General features: G+C 42.6%; 1 protein-coding gene across 1 annotated transcript in view; it reads right to left on the bottom strand.

The window, feature by feature from the left end:
• PRTG (protogenin) overlaps nt 1-24,011 on the bottom strand; it is a 247,392-nt gene that overhangs the window by 155,666 nt on the left and 67,715 nt on the right. Inside the window, exon 3 of the mRNA XM_030190411.1 lies at nt 4,307-4,451. Coding sequence (XP_030046271.1) covers nt 4,307-4,451 — 145 coding nt within the window. The remainder of the gene's footprint in view (nt 1-4,306; nt 4,452-24,011) is intronic.

The following is a 24,011-nucleotide window of genomic DNA, read 5'->3' as shown; positions in this document are numbered from 1 at the left end:
TCACTTAGGAAAAGCAAGAGTTAGGGGTTACAGAGGATGGGCAGACTGGATGGGTCATATGGCCTTTATCTGCCGTCATGTTTCTATCATTGGCCAGAAAAACCCACTCATTCAAAATGATAATTTTTAATCCAAATTTTTAAACCATCATAACATATCTTCTTCATTACTTACTTACATATACATAGTAGATGACGGCAGAAAAAGACCTGCATGGTCCATCTAGTCTGCCCAACAAGATAAACTCGTATGTGCTACTTCTTAAGTAAATCATAGCACTTATCTTTAAAATTTCCCGCTGTGAACCCATTTCACAATCAGGCTTCATCGGGGACATAGTGCTTGAACAGACTTCAGTTGCAATTTCATTTCTGGTAGTAGTGGTATGTACTACTACCGTGTTTCCCCGAAAATAGGGCATCCCCATAAAATAAGACCTACCGAGGTTTTTGGTGCCCTTAGAAAATATAAGGCCTCCCCCGAAAGTAAGGCCTAGCAAAGTTTTGTTTTTCCCGGTAAGTAGGGTCCCCTCCCCCCCTGAGATCGCCGGGCCCCCCTCCGTCGTTCTGAAACTAACCCCCCACCCGAGGTCGTCCCCCCCCACCCGAGATGGCGCCCCCACCCGAAGTCGCCGGACCCCAACCCCCTCTGTCGCTCCAAAACTAACCTGCACTTAAGCCTCCTTTCACTTTCCTTCCAGTTCGCAGCAAGCAGCAGCAGTAGGAGGGCAGGCCACTCCTTCCTTCCATGTCCCGCCCTCGCCTGACGTAACGTAACGTCAGGCGAGGGTGGGGCTCGGAAGGAAGGAGAGGCCTGCCCTGCCCTGCTGCTCCTGCGAACTGGAAGGAAAGTGAAAGGAGGCTTAAGTTCAGGTTAGTTTCTGAGCGACGGAGGGGGGTGGGGTCCGGCGACTTCGGGTGGGAGCGCCATCTCGGGTGGGGGGGGGCGACCTCGGGTGGGGGGTTACCGGTAGTTGCAGGAGCGACGGAGGGAAGGTGGGCGGGCCAACCGTGTTTCCCCGAAATATTAAGACATCCCCTGAAAATAAGACCTAGCGCCTTTTTGGGCGCAAAAATTAATATAAGGCAGTGTCTTATATTCGGGGAAACACGGTACCATCAGTAGACGTATTTATCATTTCTATTGCATGCATTACTAGGAAGGACTTCAGGCTCATACCAGCTCTGAGTTGGTTAGCTAGTTTATAGTCCAAGTTCTCTAGTTACCAACATTTTCCCCAACATGACTGCTACTCCAGAGAAAAACAATTGTCATTTTTATCTCTATTCTCATTCACTCAAGTCCCATCCTAGTTTCAAAAGGTTTCTTCCAATTTGTATCTCGGGCTGTGGGTAAAGGTAGGGTTTAAAATTATAGCCAAAACACAAAACATAATTTTCAAAGGAAATACATAATGGATCTGGGTGAAGAATTGTGATTTAAAAGTGCTCACTGTGGATAGCCACATAATAGCACAAATACTGTGTCAGCTGAGTTCCATTTGAGTTCTGCAGAAGGTTGTTGGTGGTGGTTTATCCCCCTCTGTTAAAGTAACTCATGCTGAGCTAAGGCTGTCCTTGTTTGGCAGCAGTATAGTTATTACTCTTCACTGCAGACTTATCCAGAGCTGCCAGCCAGTTCCAACCCACCAAGACCATCTTTGGTCACTGCCACCTTAAATTTATTCTCTAAGCATTACAGATTACTGGCCCTGCTTTTGAAATCACAACATGAAGTGGAGAAGTAGTGGTGAAACGCGGTCCGTGTCAGAAACCCATTACCTGTTCAGAGATACGTCCCCAAATTGCCTGTATATGAATCTTTCAAATTATATTTATTATAAATTGCTTGCATATATATGGGAATTAACATGTTTCTGAAATGATGGTAATAGGTAGCACAGGGTGCAATGATTGAAAATTGAGGAGTTCAAGACTTAGTGTTGCCATACTAGGACAAACCGAAGGTCCATCAAGCCCAGCATCCTGTTTCCAACAGTGGCCAATCCAGGTTACTAGTACCTGGCAAGATCCCAAAACAGCACAATACATTTTATGCTGCTTAAATAAGCAGTGGATTTTCCCCAAGTCCATCTTAATAATGGCTTATGGATTTCTTTTTTTTTTTTAGGAAGTTATCCAAACCTTTTTTAAACCCTGCTAACTGATTTTACCACATTCTCTGGCAATGAATGCCAGAGTTTAATTATATGCTGAATTTTCTGAGCACACTTACAATATTTATTTAAATTAAAAATAATATATGCTGATAAATGGATTTTGCTGTGGTGTATATCCTCATTACCCTTCAGTGCTTTGTATAAAGTGTCCCTCGATTTGATCTTTTAGATATTCAACACTTAACCAGCCAAGGTAACTGCATAAATAGGACTGCATAAAAGTCAGTCCTTCTTCTTGTGGTTCGCCATAAAGATAGGACTTAACCAGCTATGTTTTTGCCAATTCCATAGATCCAGATATTCAATGCTAGATCCTTTTTCAAGGCCTGGCATTGAATTTCTGGGGATAATACCGGTGGCGGTCAGCAAAATGCGGGATGAATATAGGACCCAACATTCCTAACAAAAGCAGACAAGTCATTCAACACACACTGGGGATAGAACCAAGACTGTTTTAGTCCATCCCTGGTAGCTCTCTGACCAACATACAGTGGTGGAAATAAGTATTTGATCCCTTGCTGATTTTGTAAGTTTGCCCACTGACAAAGACATGAGCAGCCCATAATTGAAGGGTAGGTTATTGGTAACAGTGAGAGATAGCACATCACAAATTAAATCCGGAAAATCACATTGTGGAAAGTATATGAATTTATTTGCATTCTGCAGAGGGAAATAAGTATTTAATCCCTCTGGCAAACAAGACCTAATACTTGGTGGCAAAACCCTTGTTGGCAAGCACAGCGGTCAGACGTCTTCTGTAGTTGATGATGAGGTTTGCACACATGTCAGGAGGAATTTTGGTCCACTCCTCTTGCAGATCATCTCTAAATCATTAAGAGTTCTGGGCTGTCGCTTGGCAACTCGCAGCTTCAGCTCCCTCCATAAGTTTTCAATGGGATTAAGGTCTGGTGACTGGCTAGGCCACTCCATGACCCTAATGTGCTTCTTCCTGAGCCACTCCTTTGTTGCCTTGGCTGTATGTTTTGGGTCATTGTCGTGCTGGAAGACCCAGCCACGACCCATTTTTAAGGCCCTGGCGGAGGGAAGGAGGTTGTCACTCAGAATTGTACGGTACATGGCCCCATCCATTCTCCCATTGATGCGGTGAAGTAGTCCTGTGCCCTTAGCAGAGAAACACCCCCAAAACATAACATTTCCACCTCCATGCTTGACAGTGGGGACGGTGTTCTTTGGGTCATAGGCAGCATTTCTCTTCCTCCAAACACGGCGAGTTGAGTTCATGCCAAAGAGCTCAATTTTTGTCTCATCTGACCACAGCACCTTCTCCCAATCACTCTCGGCATCATCCAGGTGTTCACTGGCAAACTTCAGACGGGCCGTCACATGTGCCTTCCGGAGCAGGGGGACCTTGCGGGCACTGCAGGATTGCAATCCGTTATGTCGTAATGTGTTACCAATGGTTTTCGTGGTGACAGTGGTCCCAGCTGCCTTGAGATCATTGACAAGTTCCCCCCTTGTAGTTGTAGGCTGATTTCTAACCTTCCTCATGATCAAGGATACCCCACGAGGTGAGATTTTGCGTGGAGCCCCAGATCTTTGTCGATTGACAGTCATTTTGTACTTCTTCCATTTTCTTACTATGGCACCAACAGTTGTCTCCTTCTCGCCCAGCGTCTTACTGATGGTTTTGTAGCCCATTCCAGCCTTGTGCAGGTGTATGATCTTGTCCCTGACATCCTTAGACAGCTCCTTGCTCTTGGCCATTTTGTAGAGGTTAGAGTCTGACTGATTCACTGAGTCTGTAGACAGGTGTCTTTCATACAGGTGACCATTGCCGACAGCTGTCTGTCATGCAGGTAACGAGTTGATTTGGAGCATCTACCTGGTCTGTAGGGGCCAGATCTCTTACTGGTTGGTGGGGGATCAAATACTTATTTCCCTCTGCAGAATGCAAATAAATTCATATACTTTCCACAATGTGATTTTCCGGATTTAATTTGTGATGTGCTATCTCTCACTGTTACCAATAACCTACCCTTCAATTATGGGCTGCTCATGTCTTTGTCAGTGGGCAAACTTACAAAATCAGCAAGGGATCAAATACTTATTTCCACCACTGTATTTAGAGAGACAATAATGATATCAACTATACTGCCTTTCACTCACCTGTCCATGGCCAATGGCAGGGTTGTCCGATTCAACTCCCATGTTATGACAGCAGGAGGGTTTGCAGTTATTTTACAGGCAAATCGTGCCACACTTCCTTCCCGGATTTCCACAGACATTGGCTGAACTTCAAATGCAGACATGGCTAGGGTATAGAGAATATAGTTAGAACACTATCCTAGTGCAAAATTACTGCAACAGCTCTACTGAGGGCAAACAAATCTCACAGGCCAGCATACCCAGAACATCTTTTTCAGTTCAAATGCCTCACTTATCCAACATTTTTAAAAAATGCTATTTTATAAACAAGACAAAATATTCTTCCATTCTACAAAAAAATAATTTGGGGGCCTTTTCACAAAAGCACGTTATATTTCCACTTACTGCACCTAAACAGCAAAACTTAACACAAGGTACATGCAAAGGTAGCACAGCAACTGCTGGGGACATGCCCAGCATGCCCTCTGCGATTCCTGTGCAGAAAGGTTCATTAGCACATTTTAACTCTGATCATAATTAGCACAGATGCACAGCACATCCTACTGAGGCCCTAACGGGGAAATTCTATATATGATGCCGAACGTTAGGCGCTACTTCTGCACTGAAGTTTTGGTGCAGAAAAGTGTTCTAATGGAATGCAAGGCACCCGGTTTAAAAATAACTTATTTTCTTTAACTTTAATGTGGTACTGTAATATTGAGAACCTAGAAGGTAATGCTCCCCTCTCCGACATCTGCTATCTAGGACAGTGGTCTTCTTTCATTTTTAACTCAGAGCTACTTTGGATACAAATGATCTGAAGGAGAGCTGCCAGAAATCTTCCTATATGGGGCAGTGACACTGCTGACCAGTGTGTGTCAATGATATCCATTCCTTCCAGCCTGTCTTAAAACTTTTCACTGGCAGTATCCTCAAGGAGGTTTGCAATTCCAAATTCATTTTCTTTGTCTATTGAGAAATACCTTGTCCTTCAAGCATGTGGCTCTTCCTACTATCCACTTCCCCCTTTCTGTCCTGAACATGGGTAGAGAGGCAGAGTGTACCCTGGGCCTTGCATTGAAAAACACTGAACTAGGAGGTTGCCTTTCTGCTAAATACTAAACACAAACTTCCCCATCTAATATCAAGCAGCCCTGTTCATTCAAATACATTTTTTTTATTTAAACCTCTTTATCTTAAGAAAGCACAATATCATTCAACAATACTGTTGTTTTTTCTGTACATCAACCACAACTAACAAATACAAAACTTTTCTTACTCCCCCCCCCCCCCAACATTTTAATACACAGTGAAATCCCACTCTACATTAAATCGCCCCACGCGCCAAGACTTCTCTGGATAATGTGGGGTGTAAATGACATTATAAACAAATAAAATAAATAATTTTTTTAGGCGCCATATATAGAATCTCCCCCTTATAAAGGAATTCTATAAATAGTGCTCAGAAATGGGCTGATCAACATGTATAACTGAGATTACTTCTAGATCTCCTTTTTTGACCTTTCACTTCATATAGAATGAATGAAGAGCACTTTTCCTCCTGCTTCACTGATGTGCTTTAAAAACAATATTTTGCTTTTCCAGAAGTTTCTTTTACAGTTCTCTTATGTTAGATTCACATTCACCAGTACACCCTATGATATCTGTCTTGGATTCACAAAGCAGTACAAAGATTCACTCTTATACAGGTTTGGGAAGAAGGAGCAGATTGTAAATTAGGAGCTTTCGGAATCTTAAAAAAAAATTATTTCTCTCCAGGAATGAAATCAAATAAAATCTCAGTTGTTAAAAAAAGGTACAAGTTAGTGATTTTTGTTTCATCTCTGCACTAATGTTTATGGAAGTAAAATTATATGTCAATGAGCTCTGTAATATGTGGATTAAGTAGAGCAACAACATTAGTTCTTGAAGGGTGATTTTATAACAAGGTCCCTTGGATGCAAAGCACACGTTGTGTTTGTCTTTGTAAAAGCAACATATGCACCTAAGGCCATTATTAAATACCTACTCCCTCCACCCCCCCCCCCCCCCAAAAAAAAAAAATAGGCAGGCATGAATAGCCTGCTTAGGTTTGTGCAGATGCATGTGCTTTTGATAAATGGAATGAGGGGGCATAGGACAAAGGTGAAAGAGGACAGACTCAGAAGTAACCTGAGAAAATACTTCTTCATGAAAAGGATGGTGAGTTTGTAGAATGGCCTCCCAGTGGAGGTGGTGTTGAAAACTCTATCTGAATTTAAGAACGCTTGGGGCAAGTATGTAGGATCTCTAAGGGAGAGGACAGGATAGTAGATGGCATAGATGGGCAGACTGGATAGGCAATATGGTCTTTATCTGCTTTCATTTTTTTAATAAGATAAATGCTCCTGCTGTACACCCAGAACATCTAAGTTTGTTGCACAGTAATGTATGTGCTATCAGGGCAGTTCTATAACAGGGCATCTGATAAGGAGCTTCTTCTATAAAGGAACATAGATGCCTATTTGTGAGATACAGCCTAACAGGTTAGATATGCATCTAGAATTTAGGTGCAAGTATTTACACTAACCATAGAGCTGGGGTAAAGATTGGCACCTAAATGTTAAGAATGTAAGAACTGCCATACTGGGTAAGACCAAAGATCCATCTAGCCCAGTATCCATTTCTAACAGTGGCCAAATACCTAGCAGGATCCCAAAAAGTGACAAGATTCCATGCTACTTTAAGCAGTGGCTTCCTCAGGACTATATTAATAAGAATTTAGACGTTTTCTCAATTCATTTTTAAACCCAGCTACACTACTGGCTTCTACCACATCCTCTGGCAACAAGTTCCGGAGCTTAACTACTGTATGGGTAAAGTGAAAAAAAAAAATTTTTCCTATTCATTTTAAAAGTATTACTATGTAACTTCATAGAGTCTCCCCAAGTCTTTCTGCTTTTTGAAAAAGTAAACAATCAATTTCAATTTAATCTTTCCACTCAGGATTTTAAAGACCTCTATCATATCCCTCCTTAGGTGTCTCTTCTCCAAGCTGAAAAGCCCCAACCTCCTTAATCTTTCCTGGAGTGGAAGGAGTTCCATCCCCTTAATCATTTTGGTTGCCCCTCTTTGTACCTTTTGTAATTCCACTATATCTTTTTCAAGATGTAGTGACAAGAACGGTTTGATTTGTTTGGCCATCACTGCACACCAAGCAGATTTCAACATACTGTCTACAATGACAACTAGATCTTTTTCCTGGATGTTGACTCCTTCTGTAGAATCTAGTATAAAGTATCTATAATTTGGGTTATTCTTCCCCGTGTGCATTACTTTGCACTTTCCATTTTATTTGCCATTTTTGGACATCCAGGCTTCCAGTCTCATAGCATCCTTCTACATTCTCAGAGCCCACATGCAATCTAACAACTTTTAATAATTTTTTGTTATCTGCAAGTCTGATCACATTACCTTTGTTCACATTTCCAGTATTCTATTAAGTTATATGGGCGAGTCCCACCTATGTGTATCCCCCCCCCCCTTGCATATGCACACTGGGGTGAATTCAAGAAAGGGCACCCATAGTTAGATTCCCCAATAGAGCTCACTAAACATGACATCTACAATGTCAATTACACATATCACTGCAATTATAGAACACTAGTGTACGTGTCCATTTACATGTGGTGCAAGCACTTACACCAGCTCAATGGCTAGCATAAGTGTGTGCGCTTAACTGATATCAGATATACAGGTGATAGTATTTGATAACCCATGCACACTCATCCTGGGCATGCCCATGATCTGCCCCCCCCATGTCTGCACTCCTTAGAAGTTGAGCTTGACAGATTTTGTACTTGCAACGTCTAGAAAAGTGGTGTGACACAAAACAATTTGGTGTAGTCAGCAAGTCGGTGTTTCCTTTACAATCATCAGTGCCTGCAAGCTAGGAAGACCAGAAATCTTGAGAGTCAGGTTTTTGAAATCCCTGCAACTGGTCCCTATTTCTGCTTCTCCACTTCCCCCAATAAGTGTTGCCTCCAGCCCCAACTGAAAATGTTGCAGGTCTGCTGTCCATAGATTCTGAGTAGCTTATTTGCAGGTTTTTGTGTTGCTTCACAATATCTGGCAGTGGAGAAATGTTGTGTTGCTGTTACTGAGGTGACACTAGAATTTGAATAAATGTTTGTTCTGATATATAACAAGTGAGAAATCTAGGACTGATGTGTTGCATATAGCTGTTTGATGTGGAATAGGCAAATTCATACTAAACTTACAGTTAAACAATGAAATATTTAGGTGTGCTTTGTTCAGCTGTGAATTTTAGTGTTCAGTGTGTTACATACATGAGCATCTGTCAGGTGTGTCACAAAAGAAGAAAGGCTGAGAACCACTGGTCTAGAATACTAAGGATAGTTGCATGCATAACTGCTGATTATTGCTTGTTAACACCAAATTTCTCTATCCTTTACTGAATGGAGTTCGTTTCTTTATTTTTTTTCTCTCTTTTCGGTTTCTACACCACTTCACTGTATTGACATGAGAGGCGGTATATCTAATGTAATAACCATAAGCATTATCTCCTCATTATTAAATTAACACGCAGAAGTGACCTTATTCTATACATGCACAAATTAAAGTGCTAACCCCAGATTCTATATATGGCACCCAAAGTTGGGTGTGCTATCAAGGTACATGTGCAACTTAATTGGCTAATGAGCTGCAAACCATCAATAATTTGATGCTAACAACCAGTTATTGATGTTAATTGGCACCCATTAAGATTTGCACGCACATGTAGCTGTGCGTTATTCTGTAACGCTGGGCACCTAAATCCCATAACGCACAACTCAAAAGGGGCATGGGTGTTCCAAAAGGTTGCACACAGTGTAATAGAATAATGGGTCTCCACACACAACTTGGGCGCCAGGATTTACACTTAAGTTTCAGCAGGCCTAAGTCTTGCTCTTTATACAATAGTGCTTTGCGCCAAACTTTTCCAGTGCCCATTTCTGAGCACTATTTATAGAATTCCTTTATAAGGGGGAGATTCTATATGTGGTGCCTAAAAAAAATCAGAGCAGAAATCAATGCCAACTAAGTGCATTCTATAAGCGGTGCCTAGAATCAGGCACAGTATATAGAATACGCTTAGTTAATATATCAGCGCCTAAATCTACGCACCTCCATTTACACCAACAAAAATGTGGCATAAATCCCAGCGTGTAGATTTAGGCACATTGGCCCATATTCTATAACTACATGCGTAAATTTCAGAATGCCCACAAAATGCCCATTTTCCCTCCCCTTTCTGCCTCCATGTGTTAGAAGTTAGGCACACTGCATTACAAATGCGCTTAGCAAGTTGTGCGCATAAGTTCTAATTATTGCCAATTAGTGCTCATTATTGCTTGTTAAGAGCTGTTATCAACTGATTAGCTTGTTAAGCCTTTTAAGTTATGTGCGCTGTTATAGAATACGCTTGGATTTTGGCATGGATCTCTAGGCGCACTATATAGAATCCCAGGGTAAGTGTATATTTGGGTTACCAGCTTTATAGAATTTGGGGGACTATGTAAGCTCGCTGCATATTTACAATGTAGTGCTTAGGAAGATTTTGGCATGTACACAAATACGTACACATATACACCAAATTTTTACCAGAGACTGAACCCAGAGCATTGCTTGCTACGTTTTAACAGCTGCACCAGCCAAGCTGATTTTGAAGTTTAACATCATCTGGTCACCTACTGCCCCTGACGTAGGCAGTCATTCTGGTGAAACATGGCCATGTTGGGCATTTTATGTTGAACCTCTGGGAGGCTTTTAATTCATCAATAAAGACTATATGTTATTACAAGGTTGCCTTTTTGTTTTATCTTCCACTTTGGATTTGGCAGACTGCCTGCCTGGTTGTTTATTGACTCCATTATTCTAAATATTTACAAGAGCAACAGGCATGTAACTGTTAACACTGATGCAGGCAATTTTATAACAGATCACTTATAAAGACATACAAGCATCTGTGCGACTAAAATATTATGGGTAAAGCAGCAGAAATTGCATCTAGACATTTATAACTGCACAGGTCTAAATATTCATATATATGCATGTATTTTATTAATAATGCATGCAACTTGCACTGCCACCCATGGTCTGCTCAATCACCACCCCTGAACACACACCAGAACCAGCAGAACTAAGCACACGTAACCCTGAGCTAATTTTACATACCTCCTTTATGTGCAAAAACAAATCATTTGTAAAATTACCCCCTGTACCAATAGAACATACTCTTACAACAATGTAACCCCAGGCAATTTAACAGGAACTGGTTTCTGCAGACAGAACACAGTTTTTACCTACAGGTTTATAAAATAGCCCCCTAATGATAAAACAAACCCACTAATCTGTCACATCGCTAGTGCTAAATTGCAATTTTATACTCACAACATACCCTGCACAAGAATCTGAATAGAACTGCATTTAGGAAAAGTTTAAGTAATTCTCCAAGGGGCCCATTTCCTAATCAGTGGTCGGGCTAATGCGCGCCAAATTGGCACTACCACCGGGGTAGCAAGGGCAGCCAGCAGTAATTCCGAAGTTGGCGTGCACTGTTTCCCGCAGTAGAAGAAATTTTTATTTTCTACCATGGGGGACGTTCCCGGCGGTAATCAGCACTGCAGCCACACTGGCGCATGCTGCATGATTACTGTGCGAGTAGCACGTGAGGGGTGGCGGTAAGGGCCCAAGCAGTAAACAGCCATGCGCTACTTTTCATGTTACCACATGGCCATTTACTGCCCCTCAGAAAAAAAGGCTTTTTCCCCAGTCACAGTAAAAAATGGCCCAGCGCGCATCAATTTCACGCAATCACACTACTACAGGCCACTTTCTACTGCAGCTTAGTAAAAGAGCCCCCAAGTCAGTATCATGTTCTGCTAACTTTGGGAACATGTTAGTAAAGGGTGTTAGAATTTGGGCTCAATGCATCTTAACATGGGACTTCCCTGCACGATAAGTCCAGGCTCAATGTTACACAATATAGGGTATTTTTGAATAATATTTTTTTTCAGTCTGTATGCTAATATTCACGCGTTATCTGTAGAAAGTTAACATAGGAACACTTTGCGTCTCCTATTTAAGAGGCACTAAGTGCTCCCATGTTAACTCAGCGTTAGACAGTTAGCGTGCGCTGAGAACGCACTAGCTGGTTAATGCTTCCGCGCCCATGCTCTGCCTATGACTCACCCCTCCCCAAAATATTTTTTTAAAAAGTAGCTAATGCATAAGTTAGTGTGCTCTAACAGGCAAAAATACTGCAAAATGCTTTAAGGAGTCTTGCAGTAGCGTGTTTTCAACAAACTAAAGTGCATGTCAGGGCTTCATACCCTTTAGAAAAAAGTCCCTTTGATAGTAATCTGTGGCACTTTACTGTATAGTTTTAAACATAAGGTAATACTTCAAGCAAAGTGATTAAAAAAGCAGAAACTCAAATTTACAAAAAGAAAACATTTATTTAATTTATGAATCACTCTTATCATATAACTCGATGTGATTTACAAAGTAATAGATATATAAAAACAAATATAATTCATATAAAAGTATGTATTAATGGCTTCTAGGGTACATAAGGTGAAGTCAATATCTATGGGAATGGGACTTGATATACTGCCTCTCTGTGGTTTTTGCAACTATATTCAAAGCAGTTTACATAGTATATACAAGTACTTGTTTGTACCTGGGGCAATGGAGAGTTAAGTGACTTGCCCAGAGTCACAAGGAGCTGGAGTGGGAATTGAACCCAGTTCTCCAGGATCAAAGTCCGCTGCTACTCTTCCACTCCACTTAAACAGAGATAAAAGGTGACATAGGGCATGCTAGCTCACTGATCTGCCAGTAACCCTCACTTTGGATCTCCCTTATCTCCGATTTCTTCTCCAGGGCAGGGTAAAATCTTGGAAGCCTAAAAAATGAAAGGCCGATGCCTGCCACTTCCATATTCTGTAAACCTGAAAAAGACTCTATAAAATGTTTATCTCCCTTCTACTACTGCACTGGGCTGCACCCATGCAGAAAATACACACTTCCACTCACAAATGTTAGGTATTTTCTGCCTCTGTCCTTGTAAAGCAATTTAAGGTATAGCCTGCTATATGAGGGGCCATATAAAGCAAATTCCTTCCTCCCTAACAAAGTCACACCAAAGTACTACAGAAGAATCTCACTCCCCTCCCCCTACTGTAATGTTGTTAATCTTTACAGAACTTAAAAGGGTGAGCAATAGTCAGCTGCAATCTCATCTCCAGGCGAATTGGCCTGCCCAAACAACAGGCTTCCTGAATCTCCCTTGATAGGTGCTTTTATGAACCCTTCCCATGCTGTAATTCATAGGAACAGTCTCAAAGAACAACAGGTAGGGGAGAAATACACAGTGAGGCCTTTCCTCTTCCCTTCCCTCCTCCACCAACAAAAACAGCACCAGCAATTACAGATGGGAGGGCAAAGATAAAAGTTAGGCAAGGTTTGAATTCCCAGGCACTGACCCTCAAAGCAATCGAAATGGGCACTACACACAGAATGCAGCAAGCTGCTGCCCAAACCACATTACTAAGTGAAATATTTGAATTCTTTCAGTTCACTTTGGTAACAAACTTAGGGCCCCGTTGACTAAGCTGCACTAGAGGCACGTTAGTGCTTTTAGCGCGTGCTGTGTAGGCGCCCACAATATTCCTATGGGCGCCTACACAGAGCATGCTAATTTTGTGCACGTGCTAAAAACACTAGCGCACCTTAGTGAACAGGACCCTTACTAAGCATGAGCACCAACAGGTTACAGGTGAGGCAAAACTGTCTTAAATTGCCATCAGGCACTCCACTGGTCTCTATACAAGCACCACCTCTGTGACCCAGCATTGCCCCATGTCTCCCCTCTTTTTCATCATTGGACTGCAAGCTCTTTGGACCGCAGCCTGTGTGGAGCATTCGTGGCAATTTTATAACTTCGTAGGCACTGTTTTATAAAGATACATAGGCATTTGTGTGTCTTTATAAAACAAAAGCATATATGGCAAAAATCACAGCTTGAATACAGGTGCAGTCAATTACACTCTCTCTGTGCGAAGAGATGGTCTTTTATTAAAGACTAGCCGTTAAGCCCATTAAAATGGGCAAGTATTGGTATGTTCTATTTTGATGTCTAACTCCCTCCCAGCTCCAAGGCCCACTCCCTCCCCCTCCCCTCCCAGCTGCAAGGCCCCCCTGCCCTCCCTCCTTCCCTGCTAACTCCAAGGCCCTCTGTCCCTCCCTCCCCAGCTCCAAGGCCCCCCTCCGTCCTTCCCTCCCAGCCAGCTCCAAGGCTCCCCTCCGTCCATCCCTCCCAGCTCCAAGGCCCCCCTCCTTCTGAGACCTCCCATGTCCAGCATTTCTCCTGCCCTCCCCCCCCCCCCAAGTTCATCCCTCCCTTTCTAAGCACATTACTAAAACCCTTATCCACACTCTTTATCACCTCACACTTAGATTCTGCAACTTGTTTCTCACAGGTCTCCCATTAAACCGTCTCGCTCCCTTTCAATCCATTCAAACTTCTGCTGCACAACTTATATTTTGCCAATGTCGCTACAATCACATTAGCCCTCTCCTCATGTCACTTCATTGGCTCCCTATCCGTTTCCACATACAGTTCAAACTCCTCTTATTGACTTACACGTGCATTCACTCTGCAGCTCCTCAGTACCTCTCCACTCTTCTCTCCCTACACTCCTCCCTGGGAACGCCATTCATTGGGCAAATCTCTCTTATTTGTACACACTGTATGCCTGGAATAGACTTCCTGCGTCAGTACGTCAAGCTCTGTCTCTGGCCATATTCAAATCTAGACTAAAAGTCCACCTTTTTGAGGCTGCTTTTAACGCCTAACTCCTATTCACTTGTTCAGTATCAATGTCTGTTTTAATCAGTCCCACCATAAGTAATTCCCTAGCTCAATCGAACAGAAACTGTCTCTTACATATTTAGGACGGCACAGCGAGTAGCGTGCTTTAAAATTTGCATGTGCTACTCAAATGAGTAATGAGCCAATTAATTGGCCGATAACCAATTATCACCATTAATTGGCAATTGAAATTTATGCGCACTTTTTAGGTGTATTCTAAAATGAAGCGCGTGTAAATTCCAACACACGTAGCTGAAAAGGGGGCATGGCCATGGGAGGAGTGTAGGCCTGTCGGGGGCATCAATCAAATTTACATGCATTGTTATAAAATTCGGGGGAATGCATGTACATTTAGGCACAGGTATTTACACCAGGTTTTCAGTGGGGTAAATGGCTGTGTCTAAATGTATGCACGTTCCTCCAGCCTATGCACCATGCTATAAACCATGTCTTGCTGTAGATGCGGTTTAAAGAATAGCGCTATGCGCACTATTCCAATGCACCTACATTTTAAATGCCATTTACAAAATCTGGTTCTTAGTGTACAGTACTGTGTACATCTAGTAGCGTTATATAAATATGTAATAGTAGTAGTAATTGGATAATGCACACTTAAAGCATGAGCACATCCTAAATAGGAGGTGGTAAGTGCTCCTGCATTTATTATTGTTGTTTTCTTTTTATTTGCAGGTTTTGTGTGCTAATGGAAAAATTAGCATGAAATCTGCAAAAATTAAAAAGCCCTATTTTATGGCTGCACTAAAAATGGACTTAACGCATGGGAAAATCCCATGTTATAATGTGCTAAGCCCATTTTTAAAAAATGCATTTTAATAGAACAGCCCCTGTGTTTTTTGGAAACTGCCTTTCACTTTAGGATTGGCAGAATAGAAATTTCTTACATAAATAAATATGAATGAAACATTAATAGCATGAAGGCCACTTATTTGGAGTAAAGTCTTCTTGAAAATTACCTATAAAAATTGTAGCGTGTGCCCAAGTAGTTTAGCACAGCAGTCATGTTGGGGAATTTTTTTTTTTTTTTTTAAAGAGTACATCAAAAGTTATTTCTATCATTTGTTATGGATTCAACATTAGCATTACTACTAACAGATTTACATAATAACATAGTAAGTGACAGCAGATAAAGACCTGAACCGTCCATCCAGTCTGCCCACCCAACACTCTCATTCATTCTTAATTCTAGACTGAATCAACCATGAACGCGATATTATATACTTGATCATAGTCTTTCTTTGTTGTTTCAGGAACATAAGACCATAGAAGTCCGCCCGGCTCTATCCTAATGTTCCAACTACAGGAGCTGACATCAAAGCCTATTTGAATCCATCCTGTCATTTGTGGGACAAAACCGTAAAAAAGTCTGCCCTCCACAGTCCTAATGCTCCAAATTACTGGAGTTTCTGTTGAAGCTCTCTACAGCCCATCCTAAACCAGATTACTATATGCAGTACTCAGACTGTACAAGTCAGCCCAGCACCAGCCTTAGTTGATATAGCCAGAGTTACCATCTAAGCACCACTTGACAGGCAAACACATAGGCAAACCTTCGTTTTTTTTTTTTACATCATTCATTTTCTAATTGGAGAACCCCTGTATTCATCCCACACCACCTTGAATTCCACCACAGTTCTCTTCTCCACCACCTCCCCTGGGAGGGCATTCCAGGCATCAAACACCCTCTCCGTGAAAAAGAATTTAAATACAGCACATTCTATAGCTGAAAAGGAAATGAGAAATTCTATAAGACTGTCTCAATTCAGGATCATAAATTCACCTTTTGGTTAGAAGCCCAATAATCAAAGAGCTCTAGGCGCCTTAAGATCCAAATTTAGGATCCTTAATATCAAGCTGAAAATAGTCATGCAAATTCAAAATTTAGGCATCTAAAAATTGAGAAACCTAAACTTAAGAGATGCAGCTGAATTGCCCAACTTTATGTGACTCAGTTGGAAATTAGCAGTAACCCCCGGATTCTATATAGCACGCCTAGTTTCACAGCAGATACAATGTGCACAACTGAATTGGCTTAATAAGCTAATGAGCACTGATAACAGCACTTAACAAGCTATAATGAGCACTAATTGGCACTGATTAGAATTTAGGCGCACAACTCGCTAAGTGTATTCTGTAATGATGTGCGCTGAACTTCTAAAGTGTGCAGGCAAAAAAGGGTATGGTTATGGGCAGGGAAATGGGTGTTTCGTTGGTATTCCAAAATTTATGAGCATCAGTGCGTGTTTTTGATGCATGCCAAGACCCTTTCACTGCAGGGTTGTTTTTTTTTTTTTTTTTAAAGAAATGGACATGCACATGCTCATTTCAGGTGGGAACACTTACCACCACCCACTGAGGTGGCGGTAAGGGTTTCCGCGCTACCCTGGCGGTAACCAGGCAGTGATTACCGCCAGATACACACCGGCACTGGAAATGGCATGCACTGGGGTGGGGCTGCTGCGGTAGCCCAGCAGTACTTCCCTTTTAGCGAGCAGTAAGCCCGCATTGGGCTTACTACCACTTTGTAAAAGGGCACCTTAACATGTAAGAGACAGTACTTGCTCGGCAGAGCTAACAATCTAATGGAATTAAATAGGGTGGGAATGATAAAACAGACATGGGTACTGAACAAGTGAATAAGGGTTAGGAGTTAAAAGCAGTATCAAAAAGGTGGGCTTTCAGCCTAGATTTGAAAACAGCCAGAGATAGAGCTAGACATACTGGCTCAGGAAGTCTATTCTAAGCATATGGTGCAGCAAGATAAAAGGAACGGAGTCTGGAGTTGGAAGTGGAGAAGGGTACCTCTAGAAATAAGTAGTATGTTTATTGTTTATTGACAGGCTTTTCTGAAGAATGACAGGACAAAGAGGAAAGTAGTTGTCGTAGTGGTAGCTGTACCTGGAAAAGCAGACTTTATATTTTACTTCCCCCTCTTTTTACAAAGCAGTGCTAGTGGCTGCCGGTGCAGTAATGCTGACACAGCCCAAAGTGAATGAGGTGTGTCGGCATTGCTACGTGGCTTTGTAAAAGGGGTGGGAGGTTAGTACTGTTATGCTGTTAACAAAATTGTACGTTTTACGTCAAGCTATATCCAATGGTGATCTTTGGTCGGCTGCCACCCGGAGCAGATCGCCGCTGTGCACCCCCCCTCACCGTGTTCAGCGGCCTCCATTCTCCCTGGGTGCAGCACGACACCCCCCCCCCCCCCCCCGAGGTATCACCCAAGCCCCCCCTCCCCCGGTGCATTCTTAGCTGCTGGGAGCAGCCGCGCAACTGTCGGTTCCTCTGGGTCCCTGCTCCCTCTGCCCTGGAACAGGAAGTAACCTGTTCTGGGGCAGAGGGAGCAGCGAACCAGCGGAGCCCACAGCTGCACGGCTGCTCCCTGCACCCCTCCAGCAGCATGCACTCGGGGCGGACCACCCCGCCCTCAGTACGCCACTGGCTATATCTGCTGTACACCACCTTTGGTGAATCTCTTCATAAAAGTGCTTAATAAACAGTGGCGTACCAAGGGGGGTGCCTCTTGCCTGTTGGCTCCGCTCGTTCTGTGCTCCCTCTGCCCTGGAATAGGTTACTTCCTGTTCCGGGGCAGAGAGAGCATGGAACGAGCGAAGCTGACAGGCACGCAGCACCCCCCCCCCCCAGCAGGTAAAAATGCACCCGGGGGGGGGGGGGGGGGGTGTCCTTTCGCCGGGGTGGGGGGGGGTGGCGCTGCACCCGGGGGGGGGGGGTGCATCGGCAATCCGCCCCGGGTGTCAGCCAGCCTAGGAACGCCACTGTTAATAAATCACAATAAATAAATAAATCCACTCTAGTCCCATGAAACCTGATCTGTATGTAACATGTTTTCAGGCAGAGTGCTAAAATCAACTCAAAATCAGTCCTCAATGCCAGGCTTTTAATAGCCCAGAGGAGCCCCATAAAAAGAGCACGCACAGGTCTGGTGAGACATGCACAGCTTGGCAAAGCAAGACATTAAGTGGATGTGCCTCATTATTACAGGTTTGCTGCTTTCCTTTAGTCTGGGATCAGTCCCAGATTTACAACCAGCACAGGTCCTCCAAGCTGGTCCTAACTCCTCCTTTACAAAGGAATAGGACAGCCTGCCCATAAAACCACGGAAAACAAATTACTGCTCAAATTTTACAGGTTTATATTATAATTCTGAGAAACTCCCTTTCTCAGGAGCTTGTTTAACAGCTGAAGGGATGCCATCAGTAATGGGACAGTTAGCAAAGAGTCAGACCTATAAAAAAAGAATATTAGAAATTTTAACATTATAAAATAAATTTCAGTGAAACTTTGCAGTTTGCAAAATTGTTAAGTTTTTTTTCATGTTGCTTTTATATAAATTTTTCTGTTACAGTGTGTATGGGTGGGGGGGGGGGGGGGGGGGGGGGAGTAAGCATAATTTGAAACAGAGCCTTAGTGCACTACACTGCAAAAATGGCATTTATGTAAGAGTTTCACAGTGCCAGTGGTGGACCTTGGCATACATGGCCAATCACTTGCTTGAACTTACTACATCTCTTTACTGCATCAGTGGGTAGATGATGAATGCAAGATTTAAAAAAAATAAAAAGACAGCAGAAGTGATCCAGTCACTGTGAAACCGTTAAAATCACAAAGCCGTATCCCAACTGGTTGTTCACTCAGGAGAAGCCAAGAGGGAGCGAGCAACGCAAAATGTCTCTGAGGCCGCATTTCAGAAAGCTTAACTAGACTTCCATTTTTAACTTTACCAGTTTAATTTTAAATGTATTATATATATATATTCAATTCTGTGTGTTCAGTTACAGCAATCTGAGTTACAGCTTTTTTTTTAAGGTAATCAGCTTTGACATGTATAATAAATTCACAAGCATGGGGATTTTAAGCTTTGTCAATCACAGTATATAAAATGCACAGCTTGCAAAATGACCCCTATTAATATAATCCCATTTAAATGATACCAGTTTATTTGAATTAGAAAGCTGCATAGCACACTATGAACTCCGTGAATGCATTATTTCAATGTATGCCACTTTAACCAGCTCAGTCAAAACTACCAAATTAAACTGTGCTTTTGCACCAAAGTTAATTTGTGAAAAGAATCCTACTGTGTATTTCATGCTGGGGTAAATTGCTCAGGCTTTACCTATCCAACACTGGGGCTCAGCATAATGAATTCTGATTTACATTTCCAGGGAAACGGAAACTGCAGAATTCTTCATTTCCTTCCCTGACTGAGCCTTTTATAGCTGGGGGGAATTTGTTATTCCAGAACTGGGTAAGAGCAGAGCAGCTCAGATTGAAATACCCATGTTTCAGTCCAAACCAATTTAAAATGAAAGGTCAGAGTCTTTTTAATTTGCTTCTGATTTCTAATTATCTGATACAAGTAAGGCAGCAGAACAGTTCTTCCCCTTCCCCACTATTCAGGAATGCTCTGCTCAGAAAGAGAATTAAGGACCTGGGGTCTCAAGAAGCATTAAAACTCTCCCTGTTTCTTGAAAAGCATACTTCCGTAAAAAAAAGACGACTTTATTGTAAGGAGCATATTTTTAAACAGCATCTGGCTCCCTCCTCTCCCTATTACATGACAGCAAATTACAGCAAATGCTCTGCATTACAAAAATGAAAATAATGGGTTACCAACAAGGGATGACTTACTATAGTACTATAGTAGATGACGGCAGAAAAAGACCTATACGGTCCATCCAGTCTGCCCAACAAGATAAACTCATATGTGCTACTTTTTGTGTATACCTTACCTTGATTTGTATCTGCCATTTTCAATGGTTCAGTGGTAGTGCCCATAAGAGCCAACTTTTCAAAATGATTGGGGGTGCTGAAAATGTTTTTACAGGTGGTGCATTCCCCCCTCTCTCCCCTCCATTCATATTCAGCAACTCTCCTCTCTCCCCTGCCCTCTCCTCCATTCAAATCCAACAATTCTCCTCTCTCCCCTGCCCTCCCCTCCCTCCATGTCCAGCGATTTCTCCTCCCTCCCCTCCCCTCCATGTCCAGCGATTTCTCCTCTCCCCCCTCCCCTCCATGTCCAGAAACTCGCCCCAAACACCACCTGCCCCTTTTCAGCCCCCCTCTCCTCCGAGTTCCAGGCTCCCCTCTCCTCAGAGTTCCAGGCTCCCCTCTCCTCAGAGTTCCAGGCCCCCCCTCTCTACTCCGAGTGCCAGTCCCAACCCCAGCCCAACCTCTTCTCCCACAATAGTCCTCCGTCCTCACCTTCCTGCCACCCAGAATTTAAAACTCATGTTACCTCGGTCCCGGCAGCAGTGAAAGGCAAGCAGACTCGGCTTCAGCCTTCCTCTCTCTCTCAACTCTGGTCCCGCCCTCGCGGAAGCAGGAAATGAGGGCGGGACCAGAGCTGAGAGAGAAGGGAAGGCTGAAGCCGAGCCTGTTCGCTTTTCACTGCTGCCAGGACCCGAAGCAAGATGAGTTTTAAATTCTGGGCGGCAGGAAGGCGAGGACACAGGACTGTTGAGGGAGAAGAGGGCGAGCGGGTTAAAATATTGGGGGTGCTCGAGCACCCACAGCACCCACGGAGTCGGCGCCTATGCTAGTGCCCCCTGCTACCACGCAGGGGACTTTAGTTCAACTCCCAGCTCAGATCTTTTACTTCCCAGGTCAGCATGAGCTGGGAATACTGCCACAAGATGTAGGGTCCAAGATGAACCCTGGTACATGGCCCCATTCAAAAACTACCTCTACAGTGACTGCCTAAGGGGTCCTTTATAAAATTGCGGTAAAAACTGGCCTTAGAGTGCCCTTACCTAGGTCATTCCTGCTCGCTAAGGCCATTTTACCATGACTGTAAAAAAAAAACAAAACCCTGATTTTCTATTTATTTCATTAATGGCTGTGAGCTAATATTGCCGTTAGTGTGCGGCCATTTTTTTTAAGTTACCTTGGGAGCACTTACTGCCACTTATTTTGTAGGCAGTAAGTTCTCCTTATTATCTGTGTGCTAACCAGTTAGTGTGCAGTAATACAGATGCATTAACTAGTTAGCGCAAGAATGCTAACTCTCTGCCCCGACATGCCCCTTGAAAAAAAAAAAACAAAAATATTTTTCTCACAGTTAGGGCCCAATTCTATATTTGGTGCTGAAAAAGTCATGGTGGACGGAAAATGTAGAATATGTGCAGTGCCGTCCACGTGACTAAAGTTTAGGCGCAGCCATTTATACCAATGAAAAGCTGGTGTAAATGCCCATATCTAAATTTAGGTGTGAGATGGGTTATTCTATAACACGAAGGCAAAAAAGGAGGTAAAAAATCCTCACGACACCGTGAAGATGAAACAAAAAAGTGAGGAGAATGGATGAGGATACCAACTGTTTTATATTTATTCACTTAAAAAATTATATGTACATAACAGCGCTGTTATGTACATATAATTTTTTAAGTGAATAAATATAAAACAGTTGGTATCCTCATCCATTCTCCTCACTTTTTTGTTTCATCATTATTCTATAACACTGCACGTAAATTTTAGGAATGTCCACGACCTGCCCATGCTCCTCCCATGGCCATTAAAACTTTTGAAATCTGTGAGGTAGAATTTACATTGGCTACTTTATAGAATGTGCTCAGCGAGTGACGCATGCAAATTCTAATTAGTGCCAATTATTGCTTGTTAATATCCAATTATCAGCGCTGGTTTGTTAACCAATTGAGTTGTGTGTGCAAATCAGAATAACGCAACTCTAGTCGCACTATATAGAATTTGCAGGTTAGTGCGTGCACATGGCAAAACTAACATGGAACTACTGCCAGCCCAATATGGCCGCCGGTGGTAGTTCCACCTCGAGTGTGCGCCATTTCTGGTGCTATGGAAAATAATTCCCGGTTACCGCCACTTTACTTTGGGAGTCCTTACCACCACCTCAATGGGTGGTAGTAAGTGCTTCCCTCCCCCCAAATTTTACTTATCTTCAGGTCTCAAGTAAGTAAAATTTGGGTCTTTTTGCTTTCAGCTTGATTTGCTTCCAATATCAAAAAACAAAAAATATAAATCAAGAATAATTGCGACAGAATTCTAAAGAGAAAGAGAAACAAGCAAGCATATCAGGTTTTTTGCCAATGAAGAGTCAGTTCAGCGATGTTAAGTTGAAAGAGATTCAGTCCGCTGACGAACAGAGGCATTTTCCCGCACCAAGAATTCTCGTCTCTTTAAAATATTTATAAAGTTTAAAGTCTCTTGTGGATATTCTTTCTAGAAGATTTGCGGTTAAAAAATAGAGATGTATAAGCAATAGATTGTATATCATCTAAGCAGGAGTATATAAGAACAGTCATACAGCAATATAAAGTGAAACCACTTTGGAATTTGATGAAAATTTATATTTGGAGTGGGAGGAGTTCTACCATTTTGAAACAAGTTTCACTTTGGTCAGTTTTCTATCAGACCAATACAGCTACAGCTCCACCACCACCACCACCACCACCAGAAACATGACTCAATCTGACTGTAAACCAGAGCCAAAGGGCGAGCGGAAAACAGCAAACCTCCAAGTCCAAGCTATACCTGACCATTTCTGTAGTGGAATTTCTCCTATCTCCAGTGACAATCTGGACTGCTGCCAATCTTCCAGTATATTTCTCCTTCCCTGTTCAGTAATAAGCTGTATAATGTACTTTATTATTAGGACACTAGCCCTTCAAACAACATGCTAATTTCATTCTGTACTCTACAAATCAGAACAACTTAAAGTTACTTTCCACAGCTATGAGGGTATATTACTGCCCTACCTGCTTGCTAGTTGGGAGGTCACTCTACATGCTCTCTGTGTGGCTAAGCATAGGAGGCTGCCACTCAGCATGAAACACAGACATATCCAGTTTCATTACATGTCTTCAATTTAAGCATCAGTGGGCCAAAACCGAGCAACATGCAGATCCCAAATGATTCTACACACATCAGAAAATCTTAAAGGTCACCCAGGCACACATGCCATTACCTTCTACAGGTTCTCAACCTCCATGTAGGCCCCTCCTTAAAAGCATTTTTCATGTACACAGAGCATTAGTAACATTTTTTATTTCTACACATTTTAAATACTGTTGACAGCTGTTAGAAAATTCATTCACAGCCACTTCACTTGGTCAGTCCCAAGGCTTAGCCAGAGGGTTACTCTGTGCAATACAAGAGATTTGGGTTGACATGATGATGATACACTGAGTTCTGACAGAGAAGGAAGACAGCTGCACTTACAGTTGTGCTGAGAGTTAAACTCTGAGGAGACCACCAAGAACATTTGAAATGCCTAAGTACACTGCATCAGAGAGGGAGTCAAAAGAAAAGTCAAATTACCCGATAACTAAGAAGAAGTAAGGTAAGGCATAAATTTTAGGTTCAACTGATAAAAAAGGTACACTGTTCAAACATGCTATCTTTGAGACTACGGGGAAGGGGGGGGACAAGGATGCAAGCAAGAGTGCATATTCAAGAAGGTCAGATCTGCTTGTGTTGTGTCTTTGACTCCCCGTGCTAGCCCTGAATTCTGATTTTTCCTTCCCAGTTACCTCCAGTCCACCCCTGCTCTCTCTCAACCTTTTTTATTTTCTCTTCCTCTTTTTCCTCTCTCATATTCTCATCTCGTTTTTTGCTCTCTTCCTTTTTCCCCTGATGTGGGAAGTAAACATGCAGAGGCAAAAAGCACTACTTCTCACACTGCTGTTTCCAGCTCCTCCTGGAGACCCAACAGACTATAGGAGGAAGTGAGTATAGCAGCACCTCAAAGAAAACCAGCATCCTATTCACCTCCTAGCCTAAAGGTTAGTGTAGTGG

The sequence above is a fragment of the Microcaecilia unicolor genome, chromosome 1 (assembly GCF_901765095.1).
Source record: "Microcaecilia unicolor chromosome 1, aMicUni1.1, whole genome shotgun sequence".
NCBI lineage: Eukaryota > Metazoa > Chordata > Amphibia > Gymnophiona > Siphonopidae > Microcaecilia > Microcaecilia unicolor.
This window is presented reverse-complemented; position numbering and strand designations above follow the sequence as displayed.